Below are 15357 nucleotides of genomic sequence, written 5' to 3' on the forward strand. Positions count from 1 at the left end.
TCCCCAAATCAGTGACATCATTTACAAATTTGGCAATTAAAGAGTTAAAATCCTGATTTTTTTTTAAACATTTAGTATTTTTGAGCAGGACTGAGGTTGATTAATAGATTAATGCAAAAAAAATTGAAAAAAATATTTATCTGATAAATTTTTACAGCAGTTTAAAGTAGTGGCTGTTTTCAGCCACAAACATAACGAAAGGGTAGTAAATTTGCCCACAGTGAACTGTTGAGTTTTTGAAAAATTTCAAAGCATTTTCCCAAAATATGTGTCAAAATAAGATTTGTCACCAAAAATCATCCCATTTGCTGAAACACAGAAAAAGTTATAGCCAAATTTAGACTCAAAAATACCCCATAGTGGATGAAAACATCCCCAACAGCACATAAGGGTTAAGTGCTAACATAGGACACATTAAATGACTTCAAAGTCTGTAAGGATTGATTTATTGTTCTGTAATCAGTTAGAAAAGCAGTGAAACTCATGAAGGTTACAAAAGTCATGAAATAACTCAATCTTGCCTGTAAAACCAACACACAATAATGCATTCATGTATCCAACAGTTTATCCAGATAACAATGTCAAAATAGTATTAATCATTTTGGTATACTTTTAGGTATTTGTAATGCACATTTTTATCCACACATGTTTTTTCAGTCAATTGTTACTCTGTAGGTGTAACATATATATCAGCATATTTACAGGGTATTCTAGAGGGCAAATATGTAGTACCGTGGCAAATTCGAAGTTTTATTGTTTGTTTTATTTGATTTATTTCAATTACACTTTCTTTAACCAAACACACAAAAGGTGCATTAGTAAGAATTCAATTTTAGATTCCAAACACCAACCGTGTATTTCGATAGGCACATTTCTGATAAATACTAAGTTTTGAAAGCACACTAAACCAACTCTGCAGGTCTTGATTTTAACTCATGAAAATGACTGTACAACTACATCCAACATCACAAACTAGCTGTAAATAATGGGCCACTTTAGAAACAATCATACACCTCTGAAATAGTCTTCAAATAAAAGAACTGACATATTAGGGTCTAAAAGCAAAGCTCTGAATATCCCAAAGAGGTTAAAAAAAAAAAAACACGTACCATGCTAACTAGAATTGGTAACCAGTGAACACTCAAAACTAAATATCACATACACAATCAAACACTCTCTTTAGTGACTAGACATTATTGCAGTAGCAAAAAAATTAAATAAAAAAACATAAAAAATGAAGCATATAGAGGCCCCGTTTAGTATATGTACATCCAAAATTCGAAGGCTTCATTAGAATAGTTTACAACCAAGACATTCATTTTGAACCCTCATAAATGTGATCCAGTTTGAAAGATTGTTAATTTATTTTGAGATACAAGACAAGAAACATCAATAAAAATGGAAGCATTAGAACTGGCATCTGTAATAGGGAATATTAAAAGGATCATAGGGAGTCATACTGATAAATGTACGCCTTGAATGCACTGCAAATCACTTTGGATAACAGTGTGCCAAATACATTAACAAAATCTATTACTATTCTAAGGTTTCTTACAGCACAGTCAACACTTTTGACATTCTTTCCTTATATGCCCTTTCTCACCTGTTATTTTTTTAAATACAGATTCTCCCTCCCCATTTTTCAATTATCCAGGTGTAATTTCACACACTCACTGTTCAGAGACCAAACGATGCTCAAAATGGTCAACATTAAAACAGCACCAGACAAAATGAAGCAACTTCCAGATTTAGCAGTTAAATAGTAATACTGTTAAGTGTATCGTATTGGTCCTGATGACCAGGTTGCTAGATGTGTCATATCAAAGTGTGTTTGACACAACATGTCAGATGGGTGTGTGGTCAAGAACCACATTGCTTGTGTTGCAAAACCGATTCTCTTTAAATAAACTTTGTATGAGTTTGTAACACATGAAGGGTTGCAGAGAAAATCGGCCAAGATTTTCAGAGTGTAAAAATGGCCTACAGTACTTCACATTAAATGTACAATAGGTTATTAAACTGGAGTTTTCTATCAGGAGTACCCACTCAACACATTAAGGATCATTAATAGAGCAGTTCCCTATTGCAGTCGATAAATATTCATTTCTAACCCAAACACTGATGTGAGCAGATCGTTTCTGGCTGGTGTTAAGTACTCTCTGGCAAATAATAGCATTATTCCATCACATGAAATTTAGTCAAGTAGAACGGCCAGTAAAGTCGTCAAAAAAAGCAGCCCATCAACTTCATTCATCACTGCCTCGGTTCCCATGTGTTCCAGGACACAAAGAGTAAGTATAATATTATAAAATATTACAATACTGACCTGAATAAATGCTGACTGATGAGAAGCATAGCCAGCTTCTTCACTATAGAACAGGGCACATTGATCAACACAACAATTGACATGACCGTAATACTACACACACTACCATTCAAAAGTTTGTGGTCAGTACGGTTTTGTTTTTAAGAAATTAATACTTTAATTTAGCATTAAATTGATCAACAATGACAGTTAAGACTTACATTTGTTACAAAAGATGTATATTTCAAGTAGCACAATTGTTTTCAACATTGACAATAAGAAGAAATATTTTTTGAGCACCGAATCAGCATATTAGAATGATTTCTGAAGGATCATGTGACACTGAAGACTGGAGTAATGATTGCTGAGAATTCAGCGTTGCAGTAACAGGAAGAAATTACATATACATATGAGCACATAAACAGCCTTGGTAATCATAAGAGACTTCTTTCAAAAGCATCTTACTGACCCCTAACTTTTGAATGGTAGTTCATGCAAATCATTGCAAATCAAGAATCGTTTATCAGGTATTGTAATGTAATTAGTAGCAATAATAATCACTGATATCACACTAATTCAGTCCTACATGTGGAGGTGGAGCAGGAGACATCTGAGAGGGGAGCATTGTAGGTGTGTAGGGTAGAGGGGCAAAAAGCATTGCTGAAAATGCTGACCATTTTCTGTGTTTATATTTAGAGTGACACAAGGAGTAAGAATGAGGAGGAGGAGGAGGAGGAGGAGGAGGAGGGAATCTTTTTTTTTTCTGTGAGGACACTCACTTTACATCCACTGCTAAGTTAATGAAGTGGATGACAGTACATTCAAGAAACAATTCAGCCCTGTTATTTCGCTCCTTCACCTTTTACGAGGTGCTTTATAATAAAGCGTAAACCGATGGAGTGGCCCCTTTTTTTGTGTGTGTGCAAAAATCACTGTACTGAAGTCATTCCTCCCAAAAAACAATCTAAATAAACATCTGTGTCCAAAAGCGGTAATTTGTCAGCTTGGTTGCCAAAGATTTTTCTTAAAGTCGTTCTTAAATACTGTGCTGGCTTGGAAGAGAATGACTGGATGATCAAATTTCAGTACTTCATTCCCAAAAATAAAAACTTTCTCTTAACCTCAAGTTAAATAAAATGTGACATTCTACAACATTTCAGTGCGACATATTATATTTCCCAAAAATTAATAGTTGCAATGAATAGATGCAGGAGGGGAAATGTATGCTATTTAAATATGTCTGCCACCATACACCCTTGCTACACAATTTGGAAATCAAATAATATAACAAAAATAAAAATGACTGAGATTAATTAACGCAAATCAAACCCAGATGGAACGGCAAATGCTGAATCTGAGCTCCTGTATTCTAGCAGCCAAAGTATGTCAAGACAGCCTATCTAATGATAATAATTTAGAGCATTTTTGTCATCAGAATAAAATGTAAAGTAAATCAACTTCTGATTTCCTGAGTTTTGGATCATTTTGAAACTACACTGCTAGACTACAAGCACGACTACATTGGCAGTGTCTATTGAGAGCAGCTAAATCCCAGTGGAGTATGGTACTGCCACAGAGTGCATATCAAAGTGTGCGATCCCTGAAAAATGATCAAAGCTAAACAAATAAGCTACAAAGTGAAGCAAGGATACTGGAAAACACACATCTGACAATGCAACCATTCACCAACCTGTTATGATACAATACTCAGAAATCACTCCAATGAGAGGTTAGAGGGCAAAAGTAGTGAAAATGCAGATGTCGTTGATGTCTTTGTGTGAGCTGCGGCCCAGAGGCCTTCACTGCCTGTGGCAAATGCACAGGTGCGCGGTTTCACCTGTGAGAAGTCCTTTCTGGAGCGTGCTCAGGCGTGCTTGCTTAGCCAAGCTTGGTGATCTGAAGACTCCCAACTATCCGGATCATATTAATGGCCAGCAAAGACTTTACTTTGTGATAAAAGTCAAACAGCTGGTGTCCATCCACAAAGATCCTAAAACGCTGGTGCTCACAATGGATCTCAATCTGTATAAATGGGGAAAGGAGAGGGGAGAAATAGTGAAATAAGATCAAATCAAAAGAACCCTTTGTCAGTTACTGAGACACATTGTGGACAGTGTGTTGAAAGGAAGTGCTTGTCTGACTTTGCATGACTGCTTATCTCAGCTCAACAATTGGAAACAGTGACCCATTTTTTTGGTTCGCCTTCAGCCCCAATTACAAAAAATAAGCGCTCTTTATCTTCCAGTATCTTTACTCACTTTGGTCGTACAACTCTCTGCCATACAGAATAATTCTGTAATTGCCTATTATAAAGGAATAAACCCACATGAAAAAACAGGCATTCTTTCTGGGGAAAAATAAACTACAAAATGACAATATTGTATTGACACTAGAGATTGGAAAAAGATTGGACTCTGTAAGATTTTGTTATGCTTTTGAATGAAGTCTCTTATGCTTGTCAAGGCTGCATTTATTTGTAAATACAGTAATATTGTGAAATATTATTACAATTTAAAATAACTGATTTCTATGATTTCTAATTCAATATATTTTAAAATGTAATAATATTTCACAATATTACTGTCATTATATCTTCAGTGTCACATGATCCTTCAGAAATCATTCTAATATGCTGATTTGGAGCTCAAGAAACATTTCTTATTATTAATGTTGAAAACAATTTAGCTGCTTAGTATATTTTGGAAGCCGTGATACTTTGTCACGATATTTTGATGCATATAAAGTTCAAAATAACATCATATATTTGAAATAAAAATCGTTTCCTGTCACGTTTGATCAATGTACTGCATTCATGCTGAAAACAAGTACACATCTCTTAAAAAACCTACTGAACTCAGACTTTTGAACAATAATGTGTGTGTGTGTGTGTATATATATATTATCTTGAAACCCTTTCAAACAAAATGTGGGGATATAGGGGTTGTTTGATTATTATTATTTTTTTTTTTTGCTTTCTGACCCCAAGACTCAACTAATCTCTGTTATTCTCCATCTGTGATCCTTGGAGAGTCTTTGGCCTCTCAAACTTTCCTCCTCACCGTTCATTAAGACAATATAGACACACGTCCTCTTCCAGGCAAATTTGTAACATCTTTAGTTGATTGGAACTTCTTAATTATTGCCTTGATGGTGGAAATGGGAAATTTCAATGCTTAAGCTATTTTCTTACAGCCAGTTTCTATTTTGTGAAGCTCAACAATCTTTTGCTGTACATCAGAACTATATTCTTTGGTTTTACTCATTGTGGTGGATGATTAAGGAAATTTGGCCTTTGTATTTCCTCATATTTAAACCCTGAATGAAAGATCAAAAGGATAAACAATGCAGATTTATTTTTCCAGCCATCTTTGATCATATTTACCAGGACTGCCAATAATTCTGACCACAACTGTATATTTATATATATATATATATATAAACAAAAGCTACCCAAAATATTATGCATATATGCATTTAATTCTACTCTTGTAAGTATTGTTTTTGAAGGAAAATAATTAAAAAATCACTTGATGTAGCTTGATTCTAATTAATAATATATAATCTCTCAAACACACAAAAATAAGGGAAGGGAAAGTAGGTTTTGCCTCTTCATTTCAGAAGTCCACTACACGCTACTGCTTTAGACATCACATTATAGTGTCTGAAGGAGGTACAGCATACATACAACATCTGTATCTGTTAAGTCTGACTGACTGGGCAAGGAGGAAGCTGCCATCGGTTTTGGACACAACCCTGAACTCATGCTTTGTGCAGATTAGAGATCTCAGATTAGAGAAGATGTAGATGTCAGAGTTTCAGATCATTACCCTGAAAGGCTGGTCCGGGATGAAGGGAAAGTAAGCTATGGGTGCCTCCTCCTCACTCCATTTCCCAGAGACTCTGGCATTCCTCAGGAACTGCCTTTCAGTGAATCGTGCGCTGAGTTTAAGGGCCACATCAGTGAGCTCTTCATCATCTTTCTTCTCACTGTGCCCACAGTTCAAACTGATGTCAAAGCTGTGAAAAACAAAACCAAACATTAAGCATGGAAACAGCTGGTTTTTGTCACTTCTACATCTAAAGTTATCTATCTTCTGTTTTCAAGATTTATTCATCCTCACTAGTAATATGTTCAGTATGTCAGCATAACCATATGACTTGCCATTAGTGTTAATAAAAATATGACAAGTGTTGCATGATGAAGCATTACAAACTGTGTGCTAATGTGCCAAATATTACAGAGAAATAGCATGAATCCATTTTACATGAATTCACAGTGATTCAGGCTTGCGTCGGCAGCCATTATCACACTGACTGAGCCTCACGGAGCATTCCTAATGGATCAGCAGGCTGTTTACAAAGGCTAAATTCCAGAGCTGAAATTACACATTAGTATCACTTAACCATTTATATATCAGAACCATAATGTGCAATTTTGTTAAAAAGCTGCATAATTACAATGTAAAGACTACACCATCAAGATAACAAACCACTCCATCGCCCTCATGCCAGGAACCATTACTATACTCTCAAAAAAATGACCAGTACATTCAACAACTAGAGCTAAACTGGTAGAGGAAAACTACATACTGGCAATATGCAGCCCCTGAACGCAATGCAAATCACTTTGGATAAAAGTGTCAGCCAAATTAATAAATGTAAAGTGCTACAAAAAGCCTCTGGTACTAGTATTAAACACATATTAAACAACTGAACTATCATTTAAAAGTTTAAATGTCAGTAAGATTTAAAAAAATAAAATAAATGAGTACTTTTATTCAGCAAGGATGCAGTAAATTAATCAAAAGTGTCAGTAAATAAGAAAGATTTCTATGTCAAACACCTGCCTTTGTTTTGAACTTTCTATTCTTTAAAGAAGAATCCTATAAATAAAATGTGCTGCTTAATATTTTTGTGGAAACCGTAATACAACTGTCTACAACAATGATAATAATAAGAAATATTTATTGAGCAGCAAATCAGCATATTAGAATGATTTCTGATGGATCATGTGACACCGAAGACTGTAATAAGACAAAGTAATGATGCTGAAAATCCAGCTTTGGAATCACAGGAATAATTTACATTTTTAAATGAATTAAATTAGACATCAGATATTTTAAATTGTAATAATATTTTACAATATTTCTGTTTTATTGTATTTTTTTTATCAAATAAATGCAGCCTTGGTAAGAATAAAAGACTTCTTTCATCTCATCTATCCCACACTTTTGAACAGTAGTGTTATAACACAAAATGGTATACATTTATAAATAGTATATCACAAATTTATCATTTCAGCCTTGCCCATACTAAGGTTTTAATATCGCACATGCCTGTTAGTGCGCTTACCGTAAAGATAAACTTCCTTTTTATACCTGGATGCATAATTTAATTTAATTAATATATATATACATGCATATTTGTGTGTGTGTGTGTGTGTGTGTGTGTGTGTGTGTGTGTGTGTGTGTGTGTGTGTGTCTGTGTGTGTGTTTGTGTAATATATAGTCATACAGGCTGAACATTAGGCTGAATAACACCCTTGTGATTTACCACTGATTATTTGCATCAGCATACTAAAACGTTTCCAAGACACACCCAATGCTCTCACAGTTTTGACATTTGTTTCCTTAACAGCTAATATAAACACCCATCAACCCTAAACAGTGCACACACCCATGCAGTGCGTTTCTTGAGGAGATCTACAACCCAAAGCTGTACTCAAAACATAGTGCTGCCAATCTGGACAGCATATGAATGAATAAATGAATGAATGAATGAGGTATTTATACTACTGTACAACCATGATCTTTAAGTACATGGGCCCATGATGCCCAAAAAGTGCTGTTTAAGGAAACTTACAAGGTTTTGAGACAGAGCTTGTGTCTGATGTAACTATTTACTAATGCTAGAATGTGTACAGTCTTAAAGGGTTAGTTCACCCAAAAATGAAAATGATGTCATTAATGACTCACCCTCATGTCGTTCCAAGCCCGTAAGACCGGAAAGTTTATCAAGCGACGAGAATACTTTTTGTGCGCAAAAAGTAAACAAAAATAACGACTTTATTCCACTATTCATTTCCTTCTCTCTGGGCCTCGAGTCTTTTCACGTAGTGTTTTTGCGCAGCGCGTCTGTGTTGTACGTCACAAGTAGGCTCACTATTGGCCGACGCTGGTCATGTGTGATGCGTGATAAATTTTTGCGCGCAAAAAGTATTCTCGCCGCTTGATAAACTTAAGATTGAGCCACTGATGTCACATGGACTACTTTGATAATGTCTGTATTGCCTTTCTGGACATGGACAGTATGCCGTCCATTGACTTTCAATGGAGGAACAGAAAGCTCTCGGACTAAATCTAAAATATCTTAAACTGTGTTCCGAAGATGAACGGAGGTCTTACGGGCTTGGAACGACATGAGGGTGAGTCATTAATGACATAATTTTCATTTTTGAGTGAACTAACCCTTTAAATATGCAATCTTAATATGAAAACATACCTGTCTGGCTCTGGATCAATGATGCCCATTATAATGATCTTCTTCCCAGGCCTCATCCCACCTCTGATCCGTCCACTGAAAGGAACTGTCTGGTATATCAGAAATAGGGAAAAACATCAATGTCACATAAACTACTGCATAACAACGACTGCTTTTAAACATTACTCTACCAGAATACGAGAGATGTCTTCTTTATCAGGGGAGATAAGCCCAGCATCTCCGAATGAATTATTAAGGTGAAGATCATCTTCGGTGTTCTTCAAATGAGAAAGAGAAGATTTACAAGTTTAAAAAGCATTTAAAGATGCAGGATGAAATACAGCACGAGCGAGTAATGCAGATGCACATGCAGGGTTTTAACAATAAAACGACACGCCTTCACTGCATCTGTACTTCATCTTTTTTTTTTAAACACAGCATGTGCACCAAATACACCAGAGCTAAAATAATGCTCGAAATATTATTTGTCAATTGCGATTTACCACGTATGCACAGTGCATTTACACAAACTCATCATGATTTTGTTCAACTGGGTATTAGAGAGGACGTTCATCTCTCATGATGCATACAGATTTCCACTGCGCTTCGTATTAAATATACTGTTATTAACTACAATGACTACGTTATGAGAAACCGAAGCACTGAAAGATCTTAAAGGTTTTTGTGACTTACTATCGCGTCCTTTTCCATGCTCGCCACCGCCATCTTGAACAAAATACCATAGGATGCTTATCAAAGGCGGTCCAGTTTAGGAATCTGTCAGTGTCGTGGCAGACTGGACAGGGAGCTGCAAGGTGTCTAAGTTCAAGAAGTAAATGATAAAACAAACACAAATTCTCTTAACGAATTAAGAAGCAACTCTATTGTCTCTATTTGAGAAAGAAATATGCTGACGCGGATTATCGTACGGGTGGAGGTTAATCCAGCCTCCATATGAACCTAATCTGCCCAGATCTCATTGGATCATCTGAGCATAATTACCAACAGAATAATAAGAGGCCACATTTTACCACTTTAGTATTTTTAAACATGGCAATTTGCTTGCATTAAACCTTCTAGTTTACTATATTTGTAATATTGTATGTGGTAATGTAACTCAGAATTGTTTAAATATTGATGTAATAATTGTCGGTAGGTAAACACAATCTGTGCATTGCATTTTTTGTTGGTTGTGGTGATTTTGTTGGTTAATTTTGAGAGAAAGAATTGACATTGTTCCAGTGTGTTTCTGATCTTTGAAATGTGTGCGCCCTCAATGAGCGAGCAGAGGGAGACCCCTAGTGGCACAAGTGACTAATGGCACCTTGTGGCAGCACTAGTGTTTGTTTTTGGAAACTCCTATATTTATGTAAACCCGTGGTTCATTCTCACGATGCTAGTAATGCTACTTTATGAATTCTAAAAAATTGAAATAAATATGGAGATAATATACATCAATAAGTAATATAATATAATGTAGTAAAATTACTTTATGAACAGCGACTGACAGTTTTTGTGATTTAAGTACAATGTGAATATGTTGTAGCTCTGAATCCTAATATAAAAAGTAATAATTATCATGATAATAATGATGTTTTATTTACTGGTTAATACCCAGTGAGTCTTGTCAAGTGTCTGAATTGATATGAATCAAGCACCATGATCATAAAAACATACTTTTTTTACAGCTTTATATGGCTAGTGCCTAAAGTCAGAACACATGGCTAATTTTAAATGGCCGTCAATGAATACAGATGCTTTTCAATGGCAGTTGGTGCAGTTGCAGTGACTACCAGCAGAGGCTAACAGGATTCTGCTAACTTGGTTAAAAAGAAAGAAACGGGAAAAAAAGACTGTTACACTAGGGGCACTCTTGTGCAGTTAACCACCTAACCACCTAAGAGCTTGATGATTTGGTTCTGTGGTGTCATAACACAAAATAAGTATTCCTCATCCCCCAGCCTGCATTATTTTTGAATGTCCTATATATTTTATTTCACATTATTTTATTTTATTTTATTTATTTTACATTATTTTATTATTTATTTCATTATTTATTTTACTTAATTTGTTATGTTATATATATATATATATATATATATATATATATATATATATATATATATTTTTTTTTTTTTTTTTTTTTTTTTTTTTTTTTTTTTTGAGCAGCATGCATCATGTGCCTTAATGATTCTTGTAAGTGAGGACCTTTGGGTGACAGCAAAAGGCTACATGCACAGTGGCCCGCTCTGTCCAGAAGTGTATTTGAGCATGCAAATTTAATAAGTGTTTATTTAGCAGGGCCAGCCTGTAATTAGGTTAATGCTGCAGTTGCTCTGCACTGCTCTCCCACAGCTCCATTCTCCTCACCTGCTCAGGCGGAAAGCACCACAGACGGACCTGGCACTGCCCGCCATGCTCTGATCGTGCCCTCTTGGGCCTGCTGGACACCTCGCCCACCTGCCTCACATGATGCCGATGTCCAAACCTCTAACTGACATCAACCGTCACCTGCTAATATGACTAACTGCATCTGCTGGATATCTGAAAGAGGTTTGGGCATTAAAGTAACAGACATTTCTAATAAACATAATTTAGGATTTCATATTCAGGATCTTTCTTTCAGTCTGCTTCCCCCAAATCAATATATTGCAATCTGTCTCTTTTTCACTGTCTCTCTCCCTCACTGAATATGGCTTATTGTGTGTTATTGTGAATGTCAAGCTCCCACACACTTCCTCACACCCACTCCCTCCATGCAGCAGCTGTGTGTGGTCTGTGTCTTACTTCCTGTTCTGGCTCCTCACTCAGGGCCTTTCCCCTAAACACACACACACACACAGATACAAGATCACATGAACTTATAGTCACATGCATGCCCGCTACATCATCACAAACACATTCACGGCAACGCACCGCTGTCGACCACATTGATCTGAATAAGATGTCTGATAGTAAATTCCCTGTGTTATGCAATATAGGTTTAAAAAATCCAGCAAGTCTGAGAGTCTTGGCTCCATCCTTTAGGGCTCAGCGTCCTTCATAATAATTAACTCTCAGTGACCTTTGATACAGATGTAACCTGGCATAATCTCACTGTTATACAGCGCAAACTTTTATTCTAGTGAAACTTCTTAGCTCCTGTGGGTTTTTTTATCCATAATTATTTTAATTCACAGTCCTTGTTTGTGGTAATGATAACTTTAAAAACATTTCTTAATAATTAGATTTAAATATTTTACATTTATTCAAGTCAAGAATATTATTTAATACAGCAGAATCATATTAAATAATTTTATTAAATGTACTGAATTTTACACGGAAACAACTGTATTTTGATATTACATTATATAATAAAATTATAATAAATATTTTACAGGGAAATCAATGCAGTATTGTAACACTATCACTTTATGAATCAAAATAATAATAAAAATCGGCTGGTTATTTGATGATGGATGGATGGTCCTTGCTTTGTAGAATCCCACAATGGGACAATTCCCATATAGCCTAAATACATATGGGACACGGTACATCTGGCTCTATTAAATGTTGCTATTTTATTTACTTTTTTTTTTTGTCTGAAGTATCTATTATGGTGATTATTGTTCCTTTTGCAAGGCAATGTAGATGTTTTATGATGTAACAATTAAATCGGTCACACTTTAAATTAGGGTCCAATTCTCACTAATAACTACAATTTTGCCTCAATAAACTCCTCCTAATTACTGCTTGTTAATAGTTAGTAATGTAGTTGTTAAGTTTAAGTATTGGGTAGGATTAAGTGATGTAGAATGTGGTCATGCAGAATAAGGCATTAAAGGTGGTATCAGTGATTTCAGGCCCAAAAATATATATATTTTTTTCCTAACGATCCGCTAGCTGCCCGCCCCATAAGCATGCCGTCAAAAAACGCGTCTCTGTAGGCAGCCTAGGCTCTGAGATCTGCACACAAAAACAAATGGTTTAGCCAAACAATCAAAACCAAAACAAATAGTGTTCCAACCAATCACCGACAGGGGGAGGGTGTTGTGAGGTTTTGTGCTCGTGCACGGCTGCACGCGAAGTCAGAGCTGAAGAAAAAGCTGGCTCAAAACGTCACAACACCCTCCCCCTGTCGGTGATTGGTTGGAACACTATTTGTTTTGGTTTTGATTGTTTGGCTAAACCATTTGTTTTTGTGTGCAGATCTCAGAGCCTAGGCTGCCTACAGAGACGCGTTTTTTTGACGGCATGCTTATGGGGCGGGCAGCTAGCGGATTGTTAGGAAAGATTAGATGAATGTGATAAAAATATTTTTGGGCCTGAAATCATTGATACCACCTTTAATATGTGCTTTATAAATATAAACAGCCATGCTAGCATGCTAATCAGCAACTAGTTAATGAGAATTGGACCCGAAACTAAAGTGTTACCATTAAATCAAGGCAAATAAAGCACCAATACGGCAAACTGGGAGAATAAAATAAGTTTAGGCTACTTGATAACTCCAAGTCACTTAATCAACTTAATCCATCCTTATAATGTGACAGTATTTAACCTGTAGCCTATGTATTTGTATGAGTATTGGGCCTACCGTTACTTTCTGCAGACAGATGAATGTGTGTATTTACAGAAGGGCTGAATGATGAACTGTCTGTATTTAATTAGGTATAAATGTAGCTATGTAATCAATTTGTAATATTTGTAACAGGGACACTGTAAATTAAGTGTTACCATTGTATTCTTCAGAGGAGGGATGAAGATGCCGCTCTGTAGTGCACAATTCAAATTCCAGCCAGCGGGGGCAGTTATGGGCTGGTGTGTGTGTGTGTGTGTGTGTGTGTGTGTGTGTGTGTGTGTACCTGTTTTTCTATCCCGGTGGGGACTTCAACCTGAATGCACACAGACTCATGCGGACTCGTGTTACAGTGGGGACCTAAATTGAGGTCCCCATGGGTAAACAAGCTTATAAATCACGCAGAATTAGTTTTTTTGGAAATGTAAAAATGCAGAAAGTTTTCTGTGATGGGTGGGTTTAGGGGTAGGGTTAGTGTAAGGGGATAGAATATACAGTGTGTACAGTATAAAAACCATTACGTCTATGGAGAGTCCCCACAAAGATAGTAAACCAGACATGTGTGTGTGTGTGTGTGTGTGTGTTACATAAACGTGCAACTGCTTGTGTGCCTGCTGAGCTGGGCTTGTGGTTGGCGGAGAGTAGGTGTGGCTTCTTTTCCTCCGTGGTCACAGCAGAACAAGATCATTCAGATATTTGCACAAAGCCAACCTGACAGGGAGAAGGGGGAGGAGAGAGAGAGAGAGAGAGAGAGAGAGAGAGAGAGAGAGAGAGAGAGAGAGAGAGAGAGAGAGAGAGAGAGAGAGAGAGAGAGAGAGATTCTCTCTCATTCTTCTTCTTTCTTTTTTCTCTCTATCTACCTCTACAGAAACAAGGAAGACTGTCTACTTCATGCCCTGTGAACTGAGCAGAATCAAATTAGAACTGCAGCTGCATGGGAAATATTTCTATTTCTCATTTGGTTTAAAGGGATAGTTCGCACACAAATAAATATTCAATCATAATTTACCTCATGTGGTTCCACGTGAATTTAGGAGATTGTCCAAGCTTCTCTTTTTCCAAACAGTGAAAGTGGATGAGGACTAGGGACAGCTGAGGTTAATTAAAGCTCACAGTAAAATAATTTGGATTATTTTGACCCTGACGGCCTTTCGGACAGGTGTCAACTGTCACGAAAAAGAGTTAAAAAATCACCCTGGTGTTTTTTCCCCCCAAGTGACTATTCTTGGCTTGTGACTATAAGAGGCTTGAAGACTCCCCTCTTCAAAATAAAATATAAAAAAATACTAATACGAGTATCGTTAACATAAAACTTCACAAACTGTATTTCAATTTGATGTATATTTGTGAGAGAAACAGGGTATTTGAAGTGGAAAAATGCAGGATGGGACTTTTTTTTATTATCATTGATTGGATCCTGAAAAGTGAGTGTTTAAAGAATTGAGGCAGTTAGAAGTCAGAGGTTAAAAGGGTAGAGAAATTCATGATGTCATCCAAAAAGTTGTTTCAGAGGAACGTTATTTCATGTTGACTTAAAACTTTAGTATTCATTTTTTAGAATGTCTTCTAAACTATAAGAAATTGTTGCGCTCTAAATTGACAAAGACAAAAAAAAAAAAAAAAAAACAACATTTTTCTTCAGGTGCGTGGAGCCAAAGAGATATAGAAAACGAGGTAGCTGGCCGCACACTTAATTCAGTAAAGACTAAGAAATCTATCAAAACATTTTTTTTTCTGGATTGTAAAGTGCAAAAAGTGCAAAGTGAATTAAAAATGTCTTCTAAAAATAAAAAAAAATAAAAAAAATTAGCATAAAAAAACATTAAGGCACTATCTGTTAGTAAGTTTGAGTGCCTAAGGTATTCAGATATATCTTTACATGACTGAAGTTAACGAAACTGCAAACACTGCAGCTCCTTTCTAGTGATTCATTGCATTGAGTTGCAGTAAGGAAACATACATTCGTTTCCATTGGTTTGACCCATTTCTTCCCGTGGATGAAAGTGGGCCAACA

The 15357-nt window shown here is 36.1% G+C and overlaps 1 protein-coding gene across 1 annotated transcript; it reads right to left on the minus strand.

Moving 5' to 3' along the window:
* Window positions 1–429: 429 nt before the first annotated feature.
* On the minus strand, window positions 430–9714 carry lgalslb (lectin, galactoside-binding-like b). Its single transcript, XM_081350764.1, has 5 exons — window positions 9479–9714; window positions 8977–9063; window positions 8807–8895; window positions 6133–6322; window positions 430–4327 (listed from the first exon to the last, which is right to left on the minus strand). The coding sequence occupies exons 1-5, from the start codon at window positions 9509–9511 to the stop codon at window positions 4184–4186; spliced, it is 543 nt and encodes a 180-aa protein (XP_081206890.1). The 5' UTR covers window positions 9512–9714; the 3' UTR covers window positions 430–4183.
* Window positions 9715–15357: the final 5643 nt, after the last annotated feature.

Source organism: Scardinius erythrophthalmus (assembly GCF_964197995.2).
Source record: "Scardinius erythrophthalmus genome assembly, chromosome: 21".
Classification (NCBI taxonomy): Eukaryota; Metazoa; Chordata; class Actinopteri; order Cypriniformes; family Leuciscidae; genus Scardinius; species Scardinius erythrophthalmus.